We start from the raw sequence: 19,969 nt of genomic DNA on the forward strand, positions 1-19,969 counted from the left end.
CAAGTCAACCACTGAGCCACCAGGTGCCTGCCCCCCTGTGATACAATTTTTAAATGAGCTGGTGTGACCCGGGAAAACCAACAAGACATAAAACCTGGGTAAATTAAAATGCCCTGAATTTATGCTCCAATAGCATTTGTACAATTATGGGATGGAGGGTGTGGTGGGTTGAATGGTGGCCTCCAAAATATACGTCCATGTCCTCATCCCTGGAATGGGTGAATGCGACCTTATTTGGTAAAAGAGGTTTTGCAGATGAAATCAAGGATCTCAAGATCATCCAGGGTTCTCCCTGTGGGCTCTAGATTCAATGACAAATCTTATAAGAGAGATAACAAAGAAACACAGGGAGAAGAGACCATGTGAAAGTGGAGGCAGAGATTGGAGGGCTGCAACCACAAACTTCTGGAACCACCGGAAACTGGGAGAGGTAAGATTTCTTTATTTCAGAGAGAGAGAGAGAGAGCACAGGCCCGCGAACGGGGGGACGGGCAGGGGGAGAGGCAGACGCGCCACTGAGCACAGAGCCAAACGTGGGGCTCGATCCCACCACCCTGAGATCATGACCTGAGCCGAAACCAAGAATCAGGTATCCAACTGACTGTGCCACCGGACGCCCCACTGCAAGGAAGAATTCTTATAGAGCCTTCCGAGCGAGTGTTGTTCGTCAACACCCTGGTTTCAGACCTGTAGCCTCCAGAACCATGAAAGAATACGTTTCTACTCTTGTGGTTTTGGGATTTTTTGAGTGGGCTCGATGCTCACCATGGAGCCCAATGCAGGGCTTGAACTCGTGACCCTGAGCTCCAGACCCGAGCTGAGATCAAGTGTGGTTGCTTGACCAACTGAGCCATCCAGGCACCCCACGTTTCTACTGTTTTGTTTTTTTTAAGATTTTATTTATTTGAGAGAGAGAGAGAGAGAGGAAGAGACACAGGCAGAGGGAAAAGCAGGCCCCATGCAGGGAGCCCGATGTGGGACTTGATCCTGGGTCTACAGGGTTACACCCTGGGCCGAAGGCAGGCACTAAACCGCTGAGCCACCTGGGCTGCCCCCCTTTTTTTTCTTTTTAAAGATTTTATTTATTTGAAAGAGAGAGAACACAAGCAGGGGCTGGAGGCAGAGGGAGAAGCAGATTCCAAGCTAAGCAGGGGGCCCAATGCAGGGCTCGATCCCAGGACCCTGGGATCATGACCCGAGCCGAAGGCAGATGCTTAACTGACTGAGCCACCCGAGTGCACCTGGACTTTGGTTTTCTTCTATGTGAAATTAAGGGGTTGAATTGGATGCTTCCCCAAAGTTTATTTTTGGTTACTTTCCATTCGAAGGTTGCATAAAAATATTGATGTTTTACAAGTTCTTAGTATGTGCTAAGGCTAGGAGCTGTGCTAGGTGTTTGAACATGCGGGGTCTCATACGATCCTCTCCACACTCGGCGTAGGTATGTTGACCCCATTTTACGGATTAGATCCCCGGGAGACCGTGACTTGCCCAAGGTCCTACGATCTGTACTTGGCCGAGCTGAAGCTTGAACTCAGATCGCCCTGCGTCCGGTACTCTTGCCACTATGTCACGCTGTGTCCGCTATATCGTACTGACCCTCGGCCACACCTGGACGTAGCAAATCATAAAATTCAGTGTCACATCACTGGTTGGAAATCACTTACCCGGGCAGCCCGGGTGGCCCAGCGGTTTAGCGCCACCTTCAGCCCAGGGCGTGATCCTGGAGACCCGGGATCGAGTCCACGTCGGGCTCCCTGCATGGAACCTGCTTCTCCCTCTGCCTGTGTCTCTGCCTCTCTCTCTCTCTCTCTGTGTGTGTGTGTGTGCCTCTCATTAATAAATAAATAAAAATCTTAAAAAAAAAAAGAATAAAATCTTAAAAAAAAAAAGGGAAATCACTTACTGGGCAACATGAACTGTCTCAAACGCACCGAGGAGCAGAACGTTTCCGAGCCATCCAAATGGTTGTGTCAAAGCCTATGTATTAAAGTCCATAAACTTCATTCAGAAAAATCCTCAGGAAGGAAAAAAAAAAGAGCCAAGATCCCTCAGGGCTTTCTCCCCGACAGCCTGTCCCTCATCACAGTCTATGCAGTGTCTAATCTCATCTCTGAAGAGGGGGGTAAGCCGGGGGCTGCTCAGCAGCGCCCGGGGAGCCTGGGACAGCCCGGCTTGTTGGGCGGTGGGGCTTGCAGCAGAGAAGCCAGAAAGAAGAGGGGCGCCCTGTGGAGCTGCCCCAGGAGGCCAAGGCAAGTGGCGACACCTTAGAATTCATGCAAGAGAGGCTGGGCACGGGCAGGGGTGGGAGAGGCCTGGAGACGGGCTTCCTGGGGCGTCGGGGTGGGAAGGGAGCTCAGCGCAGCCCGTTCTGATGCGCTCGCTCACTTGCAGGTTTGCTCAGTCACGTGCTCTGATTCAAAGAGCAAGCGGGGGCGGGGGAGGGGGGTTCAGGGAGGAAAGTGGGCGCAACCTCCACACGCAGCAGAAAGTAGTAAGAGGCGACAGCCGACAATGAGAGCAGGCGAGGTGTCAGGCGGATGATGGAAAGAAGGCCAGGATCCTCTTAAAGCCAAGCACTGTGGAGACGCACAAATGTGGGTACCATTGTGCCTTAAAAACTATTGGTTTTTTAAAAGATTTTATTTATCTGAGAGAGAGAGAGAGAGCGAGCATGATCGGGGGAGAGGCAGAGGGAGAGGGAGGAGCAGGCTCCCTGCTGAGGCTTGATCCCAGGACCCCGAGATCATGACCTGAGCCAAAGGCAGATGCTTAAGCGACTGAGCCACGCCGGCGCCCCCAGAAAGATGACTTAAAAAAAAAATTACACGAAAGGCAGCCTGTTAAGGAAATGCAGCAAATGCAGAGGGGAGGTGCTCAATAAATACACTTAAAAATAAATTTCTGGGGGATCCCTGGGTGGCTCAGCGGCTTAGCGCCTGCCTTTGGCCCGGGGCGCGATCCTGGAGTCCCGGGATCGAGTCCCGCGTCGGGCTCCCGGCGTGGAGCCTGCTTCTCTCTCTGCCTCTCTCTGTTTCTCTATCATAAATAAATTTTAAAAATCTTAAAAAAAAAAATTCTGATGGTGCCCAGCACCCATCCTCCTGGGCTGCCTGAATAAATGAGTGGCTGAATGAATGAATGAAAAGTGTCCCTCCTGGGGTCCCCCTGTGCTTAGGGGTACCCTACAGCTCCCGGAGCTAGGGCGGTGTCAAGGAGCTGCAGAGGGGAAAGGGCACCTCCCTGGTCCTCAATCATGGGCCCGGCTGCATGGCGTCCCCTACAGCCAGGGGGTCTCTGGGTCCTGCCAGGGTGAGGCTCAAGGTCTTCTCCAAGGCTCAGGAGTCCTCTCTGCCTGGACGCACCCCGCTGTCGTCCTCTGCTTCTGGCGTCTCCCCGAAAGCGCACAGGCGCCGCCTGCACCCTGCCCTCCAAGAGCCGGGCCCATTTCTCCTCCCGGCAGGGTGCGGACAGGCCTGGCACCAGGTCCCCTTCCAGGGCACCGTGCGCCCGCGATCCCCTTTCTCTCTCCCCTGCGACCCTTCCACCTTCTTAACCATCTGCCTTTGGGACACAAAAGCCAGACGTACGCGCAGGTCACTGTTTTTCTGGCGCTATACATTTTTAAGGTGATGAGCTGGGGCTGTCCTTTGCATAGGGGGGAAGGCGAAGAACATTCTCCCCAGGTATTAGCTTTCTCTCCCCTCTGAGGTCAGAGCCAGTTGGGAAACAGGCTCGGGCATCACTCAGAGATAAAATGTGTGCATTCAGCACAAATTCGTTAAATACCACTGACCAGGCCAGCACTGCTGTAGGGCACTAAGAATACAGCCGCACTGGGGCGCCTGGGTGGCTCAGTCCCAGGGTCCGGAGATCGAGGCCTGTGTCGGGCTCCCTGCTTCCCCCTCTGCCTCTGCCTGATGCTCCTCCTGCTTGTGTGCTCACTCTCTCTCCCTGTCAAATAGATAAATAAAATAAGATTTTATTTATTTATTCATGAGAGACACAGAAAGAGACACAGGCAAAGGGAGAAGCAGGCTCCATGCAGGGAGCCCGACACGGGACTCGATCCCCGGTCTCCAGGATCACACCCTGGGCCCAAGGCGGGCACCAAACCACTGAGCCACCCGGGCTGTCCGATAAACAAAATCTTAAAAAAAAAAAAATACAGCAGTGCCCAAAGTGGACAAAATAACCATTTACTATTTGCAGTTACATTTTATTTTCATTTATTATTATTTTTTATGAAGTTGCATTTTAAAACTTGGCCTAGACCGAAATCCAAATGACCTTCCCCCAGTTGAATTTATCCATTTAGTCAGAGACCTAGTGGCTGAGAGACTGAAGCCACCTCTTCCACCTGCCAGTCTGGTTCCCTACCCGCAATGGGCTTCCTGCGTGGAAGATCCAGGAATGGAGAAAAAAACACCTAGTAGCCTGCAAGCTGGAAGCTCTGAAAGAGAAAGGGCCATGGTGGGCTGAACACACACACACACACACACACACACACACACAGAGAGAGAGAGAGAGAGAGAATAAATATCCCCTCTCCGGGCTCACCAGTTGGCTAGAGTGGGTGGAAAGAGCAGCAGAAACTCTATTCCAGGGCAGCCCGGGTGGCTCAGCAGTTTAGTGCCACCTTCGGCCCGGGGCGTGATCCTGGAGTCCCGGGATCGAGTCCCACGTTGGGCTCCCTGTATGGAGCCTGCTTCTCCCTCTGCCTTTGTCTCTCATAAATAAATAAAAATCTTAAAAAAAAAAAAACCCTATTCCATGTACTTCATAGACAGTGAGTTCCTATTTTATGGCTGGAGGTCAGGAAACTTATTCCCTTTGCAATTAATAGTGCAGCTTTTTATGCAGACCCTTGTGAATTGTTTTGAGTTCTGAATAAGATGTGGGTGAATTTATCTAGATACACTTACTCTTTCATTTAGCTCTAGTTTATAAGCTCGTGGGTTTTAAGATTTTATTTATTTGAGAGAGAGAGAGATAGTGAGAGAGAGTATGAGTGGGGAGAGGAAGAAGCAGAGTCCCCACGGAGCAGGGAGCCCGACATGGGGCCTGATTCCAGGACCCTGGGATCGTGACCTGAGACGAAGGCAGACGCTTAACTCACTGAGCCACCCTGCGGCCCTAAGCTTGTTTTTTCAATGCCCATGAGTCTCTATGGTTACTAAATGGGAAGGCTGTACAAGGGCCTTCTACTTCCATTAATCTTGCGTCCCTAAAACAGTACCTGTATCACACTAAATATATTGTAGGAGTTCAGGTTAGTTTCTTCACATTCATTTTCTTCATAGGAGAGACATAAAAGGGGACATTTATCAAGTGGCTAAAATCTAGCTCCTTAAAGTTTTATCTTTTATGTTTATAGACAAGTATATGAAATTTGTTTTATTCTTTTTTTTTAGTGTATGAAATTTGAATGTGGCTCCTTAAATCCTTGATGTGCTAGTTCTTTTTTTTTTAAGGTTTTATTTATTTATTTGACAGAGAGAGCATAAGAGGCGAGGAAGGGCAGAGGGAGAGGGAGAAGCAGACTCCCTGCTAAGCAGGGAGCCCGGATGAGGGGCTTGATCCCAGGACTCTGAGATCATGACCTGAGCGGAACGAAGGCGGATACTCAATGGAGCCACCCGGGCACCCCGAGGTGCTAGTTCTGAGCCTATTTTCTCTCAGAAGCATTCCTCACCCTTCCCTGCTCTGCTCTGTACAGTTAGGGATAGGGATGACCCCCTCAAACTGTTTCCCAGGCTTCTATGTTAGCTGGCTTCCAGCTGGGTCCAGCCAACGGAAGGCCCTAGCTGGAGGCTTGGGGGCAGGTGGCCGGGGCCCGGGTGTCTCTACCTCAGGCTGCGTCTGAACCTGTGCTGTGGTTCCAGCTGCTGCAGACAGGCCCACCATGACTCCCATTTCTTTTTTTGTTTTAAGATTTTATTTATTTATTCATGAGGGGGGTGGGCAGAGGGAGAAGCAGGCTCCATGCAGGGAGCCTGATGTGGGACTCGATCCCGGGTCTCCAGGACCACACCCTGCGCTGCAGGCAGGTGCTAAACCGGCGAGCCACCGGGAATCCCCATGACTCTCTTTTCTGTCAAATGACCAGGCCATTGGCTCCAGGATCTTCACCTCCTCTGTGTCCCCTCAACCCTGAGTGGTTCTGGCCTTCTACTCTAATCTCTGGATTGCTTTGCATAGAGACCCAGTTGGCTTTTTAGCTCAGCGAAGATGTAATTCTCTGTATTAAGTTCCATTTATTTTTTTACTTTTAAAGATTTTTATTTATTTGAGAGAGAGACAGAGAGGGCAAGAGAGAGGGTAGCAGGGTCGGGGAGGGCAGAGGAGAGGAAGAAGTGGACTCCCCGCTGAGCAGGGAGCCCGGATGCAGGGCTTGATCCCAAGCCCCCAGGATCATGACCTGAGCTGAAGGCAGACCCTTAACCGACTGAGCCACCCAGGTGCCCTATTTTACTTCTTAAAGATTTTATTTATTGGAGATAGAGTGGGGAAGGTCAGAGGGAGAAGCCGACTTCCCGCTGTGCTGGGAGCCTGATGCAGGAGGACTCGATCCCAGGACCTTGGGATCAGGACCTGAGAGGCCAAGGCAGACGCCTAACCCAGGCGCCCAAGTTCCATTTATTTTAAATGCATGTAATGGTAGGTTTTCCAGTTTGGAAAACCAGTTTGGACCTGGACTGATGCTTTTGGCTCGGTAACTATCTTCAGATCACGAAGATCTGCATCGAGCGGGGAGAGTGTGACTCAATTACCAGCGTGAAGAACCTAGCGACTGCTTGATTTCTTAAAGGTGCTCCATGAAAGCCGTGTTCGGCGACCTGCCGTCAGATGGTCTACGCAAAAAGTGATCCTTGGTGTGGAACATAGTGGGTTCAACCAATTCATACGGGTTTCTTTAATACTAGATCTTTTGTAGACTTTACTGTTCTAGTATGCCTCGTAACCTGTCCGATCGGGTACAGCCACATGTGGAGCTTCCAGGGCTATTTAGCCAGGGAACCCACTTTCTCAAGGAACACCTAATAACATTTCCCAGGGCTCTAAGGTTTCCAAACCCAGTTTGGAAAATGCTGAGTAACAATAATCTCAGGCAGGCTTTGGATAGGAGTGGGGTAGAGTCATTTCAGATGGAGACTGCTGGCCATATTCTCATGTTCTTGTGTTAAGTGATGTATGTACTTTTTTAAAAAAGATTTTATCTATTTGAAAGAGGGTACGCAAATGGGGAGAAGGGTGGGGGCAGACGGAGAAAGGCAGACTCCCCACTGAGCAAGGAGCCAGATGTGGGGCTTGATCTCGCAACCCGGAGATCAGGACCTGAGCTGAAATCAGGAGCCGGTTGCTTAACCCACTGAGCCACCCAGGCACCCCAGGGATGCACATCCTGTAGAGTGGGTACAGGTGGCTCACCTGATGCCTCATTATTAACATTGTAGGAGCTGGCTTGTATTCTCACTCAGATGGCAGGAAGCAGGGGTAGGATAAACCTTACCTGGGAAACCCCGAATGACTATACTGGAGGGAAACCCAGTTCAACACCATCAGATTTGATGAAAGGGAAAACCCAGGCCTGGGGCATTCTTTTCTTTTTTAAAGACTCTATTCTTGGGCAGCCCGGATGGCTCAGTGGTTTAGTGCCGCTTTCAGCCCGGGTGTGATCCTGGAGACCCGGGATCGAGTCCCACGTCGGGCTCCCTGCTTGGAGCCTGCTTCTCTCTCTCTCTCTCTCTCTCATGAATAAATAAATAAACTCTTTAAAAAAAATAAAGACTCTATTCTTAAGTAATCTCTCCATCCCACGACGGGGGTCTCAAATCCACAATCTCGAGATCAAGAGCCACATGTTCCACCTTACGGAGCCAGCCAGGAGGCCCCCAGGCCTGGTGCATTTTGAGGCTGCCCTTTTCCAGACTAAGAGCAATGGCATGGCCCCTGTTCATGGTTTCATTTGGGGTACAATGGCATCCGGCCCACAGGAAGATTTGCTTTTGGGTCATTCTAGACTCTGCAGGACATGCTTTTGGGGTCCTGGACAAACCAGGACAATGCCAGAACTGCATTGGGTCAGACCTGGGTTCAGTCCTGATGGACCAGGGAAGATAATGAGCTCATCTGAGCCTCAGCTGTTTTTTAAAAAAGATTATTAGAGAGCGAGCGAGCATGTTGGGGGGGGGGGGGAGGGCAGAGGGCGAAGCAGGCTCCCCCCTGCGTAGGGAGCCCGATGTAGGGCTCTGATCCCAGGACCCTGGGATCATGACCTGAGCTGAAGGCAGGTGCTTAACCCACTGAACCACCCAGGTGCCCCTGAGCCTGTTTATGGGTAAGAATCTGGAGTTTAATGATCTCCACATAGGGCTGTGGAGATGAAGTGAGGTATGTAAAAGCATTCCACCAAGTGTCATACAGATAATAGCTAACAGTTTTAGTACTCTACAGTCAGCTCAATTTAATGTCCTGTCTCATTAATATTTTTATGTTTTATTGCATTCTTTCCTTTTTAATTAAGCTCTACACCCAACGTGGGGCTTGAACTCATGACCCCAAGATCAAGTTGCATGCTCTACCAACTGAGCCAGCCAAGGGCCCCCCCACCCCAATCCTTAGAATTTTAATTACTGGTTACTGTGTAAAATTACCCCAGTTCTGGCCATGCGTTCTTATGGTTAATATTAGTAATTAGCACTAATATTGTGATGGCTTGCTTATTCATGCCACCAGGGGTGGTATAATGATGGAGATAGCGTCCTGGTTAAGTGCACGGACTCCAGCAGAACGCCTAGGTTCAAAATCTGCCTCTATTGGGAATGCCTGGCTGGCTCGGCTGACGGAGCACGCAGTGACCTCGAGCCCACGTTGGGTGTAGAGATTACTTAAAACCACCGCCACCACCTGGAACACCTGGGTGGCTCGGTTGGTTAAGCATCTGGCTCTTGATTTCGGCTCGGGTCATGCTCTCAGGGCTGTGAGAGCCCCAGGTTGGAGCTTGAGACTCTTCCCCTCTCCCTCTCCCCCCACTCGTGTGCATTTGTGCATACTCTAAAATAAATCTTTAAAAAAATAAACTGGTTCTCAGCCCTGGTGGGACCGCTTAAAGGTTGCTTTTCTCCTAAATGCTGTTATTGGAAAAACAGTTTTGACAGTTCTCTTATTTGTATCCATCTTTTCTCTCCACTTCCCCAAGAGTCCATAGAAATGTCTTTCTGGAACAAGGGCCCCTTGCTAAGATCAACCAACCTTCCAGGCTTGCCCAGAACTTTCCTAGTGTCATGACCTGGAAGACCTTCCAGTCCCCGGCTGAGATGGTGTGGTATGCTGAATACCTGCCCTGCAAAGATGTGCATGTCCTTCCTAATTCCTATAAATGTCACCTTTCCATGGGAAAAGGGACACTGCAGATGTGACTTCACGATCACAAGATGGAGAGATTATCCTGGATTATCCACACAGATCCCATGTAATCACAGGGGGAATGCAGGAGGGTCAGATTCAGAAATGTGACCATGGAAGCAGAGAGCAGAGATTTGAAGATGGATCAGGAAGGGATCATGAGACAAGGAATCACATTACCTTGTTTTTTTATTTTATTTGAGAGTGTGTCAGTGTGTGTGTTTGGGGGGGGGGGGTCGCGGGAAGGGGGAAAGGGGGCAGAGAGGGAGAAACAGACTTCCCACCGAGCAGGGAGCCCAATGTGGGGCTCAATCCCAGGACCTTGAGATCATGACCTGAGCCGAAGGCAGATGCTCAACTTAGTCAGTCACCTGGGTGCCCCAGCACATTACCTTCTGAAAGCTGGAAGACAAGGGAGCAGAGCAGATCTCCTCTAGACCTTCCAGGAAAAACATACCTTGATCTTACGACTTCCAGAATTGTAAAAGAATACATTTGTGTTGCAAAAAAAAAAAAAAAAGAAAACTGGCTCTACCACTGTGACCTTGGTTTGTGACTCAGTTGTCTTACCTGTCAAATGGTGAAATGTTAGTACCTACTTCATAGGACTGCCTGAATTATTTTTTTCTAAAGATTTTATTTATTTATTCACGAGAGACACACAGAGAGAGGCAGAGACACAGGTAGAGGGAGAAGCAGGCTCCCTGTGGGGAGCCCAATGCGGGACCCGATCCCAGGACCCTGGGATCACAACCTGAGCCAAAGGCAGACAGAGCCACTGAGCCACCGAGGCACCCCAGGACTGTGTGAATTATTAAAGGCATACTTATATTCATAGGTAAGTCAGTGCCTGGCACACAGTAAGTGCTGTTTAAGTGTTAATATGAGTAGTTGTAACTTTAGCGGCTTTATTGGCAGGAAATACATCCTGGCAAATTGACGAAGAGACCACAGAAGCAGCAGGCAGTTTAACCATGAACATCCTTTGCTTCTTTCCACACGAAGAGCCAGGGCCAAAGACCTTGTGGTCCACCAAAAGCTGTACTATTCCTTTTAGCTCCTGGCACTTGCTCCTAACGCCCCTGAGACGAGGACCTGCTTGATTGATGAGCAACATTTCTGCAGCATGATAGATCCACATACTAGGAACCGAGCCCATGTTCCCTTGCCCCTAAATTGCTGGGGAAAATGTGTCAAATTAATTTTACAAAGTTGTGAAATGATTAGTCCCTGTTTTTTTCTGACTGTCCTCAGCACTGGGTCCTTCAAGCTTCATTAGTATGCAGCTAGCACTTGAGCGGGGACACAGGCACTGAATAACCATAGTGATAACCTCGGCCCCTAACCTTTCCATGTGCTGCTTGTTTGAAGGGGCCAAGCCACCCAGCTCCTCACAATGCTTACTTTATTGGCCAATCCTGGGTAGACTCAGCAGTGAGGCAGCTCCCACAAAGCTGGATGGGGGAAGGAGAGGAAGCTTGCACAGACTAATTAAATCCAAGACAGTGGAAAGAATCTACCATAGTGACATCTATAAAAATTTGGTAAATGACAATTATTCATTAAAAAGATCAAAGCCGGGGATCCCTGGGTGGCGTAGCGGTTTGGCGCCTGCCTTTGGCCCAGGGCGCGATCCTGGAGACCCAGGATCGAATCCCACGTCAGGCTCCCGGTGCATGGAGCCTGCTTCTCCCTCTGCCTGTGTCTCTGCCTCTCTCTCTCTCTCTCTCTCTGTGACTATCATAAATAAATAAAAATTAAAAAAAAAAAAGATCAAAGCCCTTAATATAAAAATAGCAATGATTTCTTCCGAATAATGATATTTTACAAGGCATTTTTTTACAAGGCATTTTGGATCTCTTTACCTCATTTGATCAGCCCTCACCCCCACGACACCATTTCAGGAGTGAGGAAGATGGCTCGAAGTGACAAAGCTGAAACTTTAACTCAGATCTCACCTCCAAATACTGCACATTTCCCACTTACCAAAAAATAACAAGGAGACACCTGAAACTAATATAACGTTGTACGTTAACTATGCTGGAATTAACATAAAAACCAAACCAAAAAATAAAAATACAAAGGAAATTCGCTAAATGTAGGTCAAAGGCTTAGTAAGATCAAAGGCTACAAAAACACAGAGACTAAAGTGTAAAAATGTAATGCAACCAGCTACTGTGGGGAAACTTTAACAGTCAAGGACAGCAGTGTTTTCACAAGGTCTTAGGCGCAGACTGAGCAACGTTGGGAGGTGGCGGGGAGGGGGGCAGGGAGAGGCAGGTGTACACACACACCTTTGGACCAAATTTCAAGCCACTGTAAAACTGCTGCATGTTTGGATTCTTTTTTTTTAATTTTTTATTTATTTATGATAGTCACACAGAGAGAGAGAGGCAGAGACATAGGCAGAGGGAGAAGCAGGCTCCATGCACCTGGAGCCCGATGTGGAATTCGATCCCGGGTCTCCAGGATCGCTTCCTGGGCCAAAGGCAGGTGCCAAACCGCTGCGCCACCCAGGGATCCCGTGTTTGGATTCTTAAGACTCAAATGATTTCAATGAGATGGAGACACTGACCACGTATCACACTACCTCCAATGTGTGGGCAGCCGAAAGCACACCACCAAGTACACACTAGGAGACTTTCAGTATGTATTTACTGTTTTGGCTGAACTTTAATCTATGCAGACAGGCTCATTCCAAACCTCCAGAAGAACTACAACCTCTCCAAATTAGGTTCTGCCCTAGAATGCCAGTTGAACACATATAGAAACAGGCAAACAGGAAATTAAAGACTATTTCCTGTCACCATACTGCTTCCGTATTTTTATGTCAAACTGAGACCTTTCCAAAAAAGAGGCTAAAATATCAATCATATCATACCAAAGTTTATTGATACATCAAACAAAAATTTCTGTAATGAAAAAGGCAAGTTGCATTCATAAAAGATGGCATTCACAGTCATTATAGAAAGCAACGACGTAGATGTAAAAAATTGCTTAAGTGAAAAATGTAATACTGCAGTCCCGTTTTGCAAGCTGAAAAATGATTTTGTTAACACTTGCATAAAATCTGCACATTTATATACTGCATGTTATTAAAAAATTCCATCACTAAATTATGAATTTTGCAAATTTAGGCCTACATTTATACTGTTGCTGGTGTAGATGTTGTAGATATGGAATTTATGTTTTACGTTTAGTAAGTTACACCTTCAAACAATGGACAACAGTTGTGAAAATCACAAGGACACCTTGATAGTTCAAAGTTGTTCAAATGATGGGTCTATATGATCCTGTTATTACATTTTTCCACTTTCTCGGTCACAAAATAAGGTGGTTAGATTGTAGTGCTAGGAATACTGTAGGACGGCTTACTTCGAGTTATTACATCTGCTAACCCATGCTAGCCATTTTTTAGCTCATTGATAAAATCTCCTTCATAAAGGAAGTCAGGTCCCTTTCAAGATCTAGGCCATGCTCATCACCATCATGAATCTGAGCTGCAGCATAATGTGTAGCTGAGACAGGACTCTAAATCCCCCTTAGTCACCTTTCTTCCTGGCTGTAAGGAATTTTATATGCCACTGGTTACATTTCCACTACCCTGGATATTCTGATTATGGCAGTCTCCAATGGTTTGCATTACATGAGCCTTTCTCTATATTGAGCATCTCTCATTTGTATTCACAGTCCTTAGAGTACTTACGTAAAACAGCAGTAACCACAGCAACAACTGTAACAAGAACAACTAAAGACACCAAAAGCTTTTCTGGGTCTGATTTTTTAGCTCTTTGGAGTAGGCAAAGAATATAGACGTTGCATTCAGTGGATCACCTCTAATACGGGCTACCGGAACACAGCACACTTGGGTAAGCTGTGAATGACACCTAACAAAATACTCGAAAAGTAACACTGATAGAGGAGAACAAATGAAATAATGAAAAAGGGTCAGAACGCTGGAATGGTTTCTGATGACTGAAATTATGTCCTTCCTTGAACTTAAGAAAAATTACGCCTAAACATTTACACAAAATAGATACAGAGGAATCAAATGTGCCACACGGACCATATAAATACACCGGTAGAGACTGAATTCAAGACTTTTCTAAATCAAGGTACAATATAAACACTAATAGTAGTATGGGCACGTCAGAAAGACAACCAAAAGTGGAAACCGCTAGGAAAACACTGAAAAAAAAAAAAAGTAATCTCTATGACCAGCATGGGACTTGAACTCACGACCCCAAGATCCAAGAGACGCATGCTCCACCGACTGAGCCAGCCAGGCGCCCCCTGAAAACATTCTTTAAGAGCCCATCTCAATCTAGTAGTCAAATGTAGCCATTTATATCCAAAAAAAAGTGTGTTTGATTTTAACATTTAATAAAGACATTTCACATTTATTTTTGTTTTAGGTGAACTCATCAGGAGGCTAAAGCCTCCTTCTAGTCCAGTAAGTTGAGGACTTTACTAAGGTGAATGTCATGGTTTAAAGTCAGATCACCACCTAACCATGTTTGATAAGAGAGAAAACATTCATGTTCAGTCATGGCTCTGCAGGCTGAATCACTGTCTTGGGATGGATCCCTCCTTCGCAAATTGGCAAGTTAAAAAAAAAAAAAAAGTGCTGCATATATATACCAATGCAGCCTCTTTCAAAAAATAACCATTAACAGTTTGAAATAAGCTATTTTTTACCCTCTCTACGAAAATTATAGAAGACTGATGTTCGGATGGCTTTATTTTTATTGTAACTATGGCTTTGCCTATCTCACCTCAGATCCCAGTAAAACTAATATTGGAAAAATCTGTTATATCTTAACTCTTTTGAGGGGCTACTTACACTTACTAAGTGATTGGAAATGTTTTATTTTCAAATCTAGTAGCCACATACCCATTAAGTGAGACTAAATTCAGAAGAACAAAACTAAAATAAGTAATTGTTTTGATTCTCACAAAAATATCTAGGATGAACATTCTTTCCACATAAGGGTTCAAGGTATTTTTTTGGCAAGGCAATTCTATGAAGACAAAATTAGCATGTGGGTGAACAGAAAGGATTAACTATTCTGATGCACTGATACCATTTAGTCTTCTTGTATTTTCAAGTATTCCTTTCACATGTTTGAAAAAAAATAATTTAAGATTATCATTCAGCAGGAACAAGAAATGTGATCCAAACAGCCTATTTCTTCTGCCAGGCAAAAAAAGTAATATTAGCAAAGTCTATTCATTCCCATTGTATGACTTCTACTTTATACTATTATATTTAGATCCATTCAGAGTTCATGGGTTAAAGGAGCACCCATTTGGTAGTTATATTATTCTATCTAAAGCCAGAAATTCTAATTATTCGTGCTTTCAACTTTCATATGATTCATAACTTAGAGCTTTGGCCATAACGGCTACTTAACAATAACTGTAAATGCTTAAGAGAGTCATTTGGTATTTTAATGGACATTGATCCTGAACCCCCAGACATCAGAGAGTGGTTTAACTTGTTGCATATTGAGTATCCTGAGATGATAACTTTTTGTAGTTGTTTCTTCCTGCTTTCTTTTTTAGCTGTAATCACTGTCAATATGCTTGTAGGACAATAACATAGGCAGTTCAAGATTCGGATTCTGAAAAATTTAAAATATACAGAGTTAAAAGGTTTATTTTAACAATGATGTGAAGCCATCTGTTTAGCATTTTCAAAAATAAATCAAGTAGTAAATTTTGGTATGAGAGTAAAGGAACTATCTTAGAGTGCCAAGTTTTATTCACATGCAGGGGAAAAAAAAAAGGGACACAATAACCAGATTTTAATCCCTTCTTCATTTGTTAACTGAATAGATTCAGACTTGCTTTGTGCTTTTGGATTGCTCCAGGGCTCTCCTGTCATTGTCCCCACAAGGACCCTCTAGTCTGTGTGCTCCTTGAAAATAGGGCCATCTTCGTTTCATCTCCAGCATCTAGTGTAGCATCTGGCGCATAGCAGGTACTTGGGACATGGTGCATGAATTAACTATTGTTTTTGAGGATGCGTAAATTTTGACAAGAGAAAAATCTCAAGATATCCTCAACTTTGAAAGACTGGTGTAAAAGTATTTTTCCTTTGTTGGAAGAAACATATTTCTTCCTCATAATGCTGGAATTCATTTTCTTTTTGGTAGATCATGTATCTATGAGTCAACTGACACTTCTGTTTTTCTTATTCATCATTTTTTTTTTTTTAAGAAAAGTGACCACAGAAACTTTCCTAAATCTGTAGATTCTTTGCTGTCCTCTGAACATTTTCAAATGCTATTAACAGGGACAGTGTGTGGTAGGCCAACTGATCACAGAATCTCAATCAGGGATGTTGAGAAGTGGACGCCTTCTGTCCTGGGAGGGAGCCTAACTTTAATTCTCTACTCTCAAATCCAACCTTTTAAGACACGAGTAGTGGAGGGTCCTGAAGGGGTATGCTATTTTCTTCCCCTATTGGTGCACTTTCCTTGCCATGATCGGACTAGAAGTCCTCTAGACTACATTCCATTTCTTTCATATTCCCTTATTTTCCTAAGAGTTCAGGTAGCAGGGTCACGGTGACTGACCCTAACCAAAATATAGTTGCCATTCACACTGAGAGCTTAGAAAAGGAGTCACACAGTGCTTCTATCAAGGGACAAACTCAGTGGCCGAACTACTCGCCAAATGTTTTCCCTGGGAGGAAAAACTAATGCTATGTGCAAAGATATTTCTGGAAGAAATATACATTAAAAATAAAACAACAAAGATAAAACTTTCTCAATTCTACGTTCCTAGTCCTATGTTATTGTAGGATTTAAGGCCCTGGAGAGGCCAAAAGCAGAAGCAGTGTCTGCTACCCAGCCTAGTCTCCCAAACCACAGCCCAAGCTAAAGAAAGCAATCCAGGGGGATACAGAATTAGCTGGAAACAGTATAGTTAAAATGCACCATACAACCTAGGACAGGGCCATCTGGGATAAAAGGGTCAAAGACTTTGAAGGCTACCAGGAAGCAGATCATTACAGAGGGAAGATAGAAACACGTGAGTCGCTCAAACACAAGATGCTGACTGGGGCAAACGGAGTCTGCTTCCAAAACAACAGCGCAGGTGCAGACTGTGATGAACTGTAGGAGATAGAAGAACCAAAGTATCCATTCTATTAGCTTAATTTTCATTCTTTGCTGAGAGGTTGGGGAGTGGACAGCTGATGAAAACGTGGGCCTATGAGGAGGACTCACACTTGTTAGCTCCAAAGAGAACTGAACTGCAATTTCATTCCTGATGATCATTAATTTTTATGTGTGCATGAAAGACGGCCCTGCCCTAAGCTGTACTGAGTTTTTTCCAAGCTGGTAAGCTTATCAACTTCATTCACGAATTACTCTAAATTTCTACAGGTGGATAAGAGACCTCTCAAGGTCTGAGATGACAGAGGCCCCTGTGGTGGGAAACAAAATACACACAGAGGAGTCATTCTGAGTTCAAGGATTCCTCCCAACTATTTTTTGGGGGTAAATGAAACAATATAAAACGAATTTGCTCATTTATGGGAAAATCAATTCTGAGGCATTCTACATAATTAGGCCAGTATCCCCCTGAATAGCTGGGAAAGATTTTACCTTTACCTCTGAAAGTTGAAACATTTAGCTTGAATAAAACTTGACATTAAAAAAGGTGATTAGATTTGTTCATGAATTTGGGGGATCAGACATTTACAAGTACATTAAGTGTATACCTGCAAACACACAGACACAGCACATGAAGGTACAAAGACACTGGATTATTCTCACATAATTCCCAAAAGAACATGCAACGCTAAATCAACTTGATGTTATACAGATGCAATTTTGGAATATTTATTTTCAATTTTCTCAATGATCTTTTTAAAATCAAAATTGTATTTCCTAATCAGTATTAACGAGCACTTTCACATGATGGCACTGCCATAGCAACTTGCCCCTTACAAATTCAATGTAATTTTGTTACCCTCTGAGCTCTGCAAAATGCCTGGAATTTTATTTGAGGGCTTACCAAATTTGAAATAGAGATTTTCCCATATTCCAAGGAATGCATCTTTATATTTTTGTAAAGAATCGTTATAAAGTTCACCACACCAACAGCAGAGAAAATTTAGAGAGTGGTATTTTCATTTTTTTCTTTATAATGCTGTTAATCTGTTTCTTTAAAAGCCAGCCCGCTCGTGTAACACTAGGTACCTGTTACAATATATTAGATTCGTCTGAGAATGTTCGTAAAAGAAGAGGTCTGACTGAAGGTCTGGCGGATAATGAGTCAGATGCCCTTTTACAGCTCAGATTTCTCTGTAATAGTGAGGTAAAGATACTTAAAGCATTTGAAGATTGCTTAACCTACCTGGTGATAAAAATGTAGAAGAAACAAATCATTTCCTATAAACTACTCTTGGCCCAAAGTACAAATGGTTACACTATAGCAAACGCATAACATTTCAATGAATACATTTAAAGACCTAAGAAAGTCTCCAACTCGAATTGAATCATTTTCATGGGAGAAGTATGCAGATATTAGTAGTATATGGCAAACAGGGGTTTTTGAGATGACACCGGTAGGTTATGCGGTAGATGAGTCAATGTGGTTTGATTAGTGAACCTTACCATCCTTTTGGTGAACACCTCTGAGAGTTGTGCTGGTGCTGTAAGTGTATTGAACAAAGAGAAATTTGTGCAAGACATTCCCATCTTGGTGAACAGACTAGCTCTGACACACTGTGGCTTCTACTGCGTGCCAGGGATCAAGGGGACTAGAGACTTATGGTCCGAGTGTTTGAAAATCACTTCCTCTCCAGTGTGACATTTGAGAAGGTGAACAAATGATCAAAGGAAAATGACAAAATACTCTTCAATATTAATAGAAGATATAAAAATGAATAATGAGAAGTAATTTTGCATAAGGAGTCAGAAAATGGTGTCAAGCAAATGAGAATGCAAGCAAGTTGGTACATTAAGAAAGGAAATCACCTTATTCACTCCAAGAGAAACTGTGATTGCTGGAAGTTTGAGAAAGCATGAAGATAGTAGATGTTCCTGAGGAAGGGAGGCGTTTCGTTACCTTGTTCACAATTGCACATAGGGTGGAAAATTGCAGTAGGAAAAAGAGAAATGCAGAAACCAAAAAAAAAAAAAAAAGTAAATATTCTCTGAAATGTAAGACATTTAAAAAGAAACCTGGAGAATTCGAAGTCGAAATGACATGTTAGTTTTGAAGGCATTACTTTCTGAAGTAACAGTCGAGTTAAGAGTTAGGAATAGTCTATATTATATGTGCAAACTACTATTTCTCTGTTTAACAGTTTAAAATTATTTTGTTTATGGGAAGATTAACTATTTTGAATAAAATAATTTTAAAATAGGCTTCTCATTAAAATAAGGCTTATTTCTCATCATTAATTCACTAACCTACATTGTTCAAAATCCATCGGTCAGAGACCTGTGTCCAGGGTCCATCACCAATCTAATCTCGAAGGAACTCTCTCTTCTATCCAATCGCACAGGTACAGTATGAAGGGACTGATTATTCTTGGGCAGTTATAGGTTAAAAGCCTAACAAAACTAACACAGTGGGAAGACATCTGGCTAAGCCACAGTTCAGTCCCATGTACCACTTGGACCAATGCTTAACTTCCTTTATTCTAACATAATTTGGTTGGTTTCCCCCCTTTTTCTTACAGAGACCACTTTAAAAGGGTAGGCTAAAGAGCTATGCATTTCTCCTGTAACATGCCTAGAAAAAATAAAAATTGATAACTTAACAGCTTAATCAGAAAACCCAACAGGTTATTGTTTTTCCTTCTTACCCAGGCCTCATTTTGGTATTGCCCACATAAAACAGAAGATGAGTGGTCAACTATGGGGATGAGTTTAACAATTCTGCTAATTAAGATTACCCATATTATCTACTTAGTGACTAATGAAAATAGGTCTAAAAAAAGAAACCAGTTGAAGTATCATACGTATCTAGCAGAATCTAATAAACAATAAAACTTTTAAAGGCAAATACTTTATGACTTATTCATACAGGTTTAAACATAACAGTATTTTTTCCTATTCATATTTTATCTTAAATAAAGTTGGCGACATGCAAATAAATTACTGATTGAATAAAGCTAGAGAGACCTATAGTTTCTAAGGAAAAAATAATTTTAGATTGTTCTGTCTTTTATTTTGTGGGCAAAAATCTCACGACAAGATTAACATGGTACCGATTTCCCCAACCCCATGTTTAATATACGAGCCTAATTACTTAAGACTGTAACTATAAGCACATTTTTGGTGCACTCAAAACCTTATATCCAACCGTCAGAGATAAAAGCACCTCTACGAAGCAGAAATTTTAGGGGTTAATAGATTAATTTATAAAGGGAAAAGAAAGGGAATTGAAAGTACAGAAGGCAGTAGAGAGCATGGGAAGAGTATCTAAAGCAATCAAAAACGGATATAGCCAGCAATTGGTGGGTGGGGGGGAGGAAAGAAGGGAAATAATGAGCTAAAGAGTATGAAATTTCCACATTCCTTTGCAGTCATCTAGA

The 19,969-nt window shown here is 44.3% G+C and overlaps 1 protein-coding gene across 8 annotated transcripts in view; it reads right to left on the minus strand.

The window, feature by feature from the left end:
* Window positions 1–12,274: 12,274 nt before the first annotated feature.
* Window positions 12,275–19,969, minus strand: part of ATP11C (ATPase phospholipid transporting 11C) — a 193,282-nt gene continuing 185,587 nt past the window's right edge. For 3 of the 8 annotated variants that reach the window (XM_038588448.1, XM_038588445.1, XM_038588444.1), the window contains 2 exons: window positions 17,622–17,726; window positions 12,275–15,032 (listed from right to left, as the gene is read on the minus strand). In XM_038588448.1, the coding sequence (XP_038444376.1) occupies window positions 17,625–17,726 (102 nt within the window). In that variant the 3' untranslated portion in view covers window positions 12,275–15,032; window positions 17,622–17,624. Of the gene's footprint in view, window positions 15,033–17,621; window positions 17,727–18,401; window positions 18,493–19,969 lie in introns of those variants that run through there. The other 5 variants (XM_038588449.1, XM_038588450.1, XM_038588446.1 and 2 more) reach the window with 4 other exon arrangements.

Source organism: Canis lupus, chromosome X (genome assembly GCF_011100685.1).
Source record: "Canis lupus familiaris isolate Mischka breed German Shepherd chromosome X, alternate assembly UU_Cfam_GSD_1.0, whole genome shotgun sequence".
NCBI classification, from domain to species: domain Eukaryota; kingdom Metazoa; phylum Chordata; class Mammalia; order Carnivora; family Canidae; genus Canis; species Canis lupus.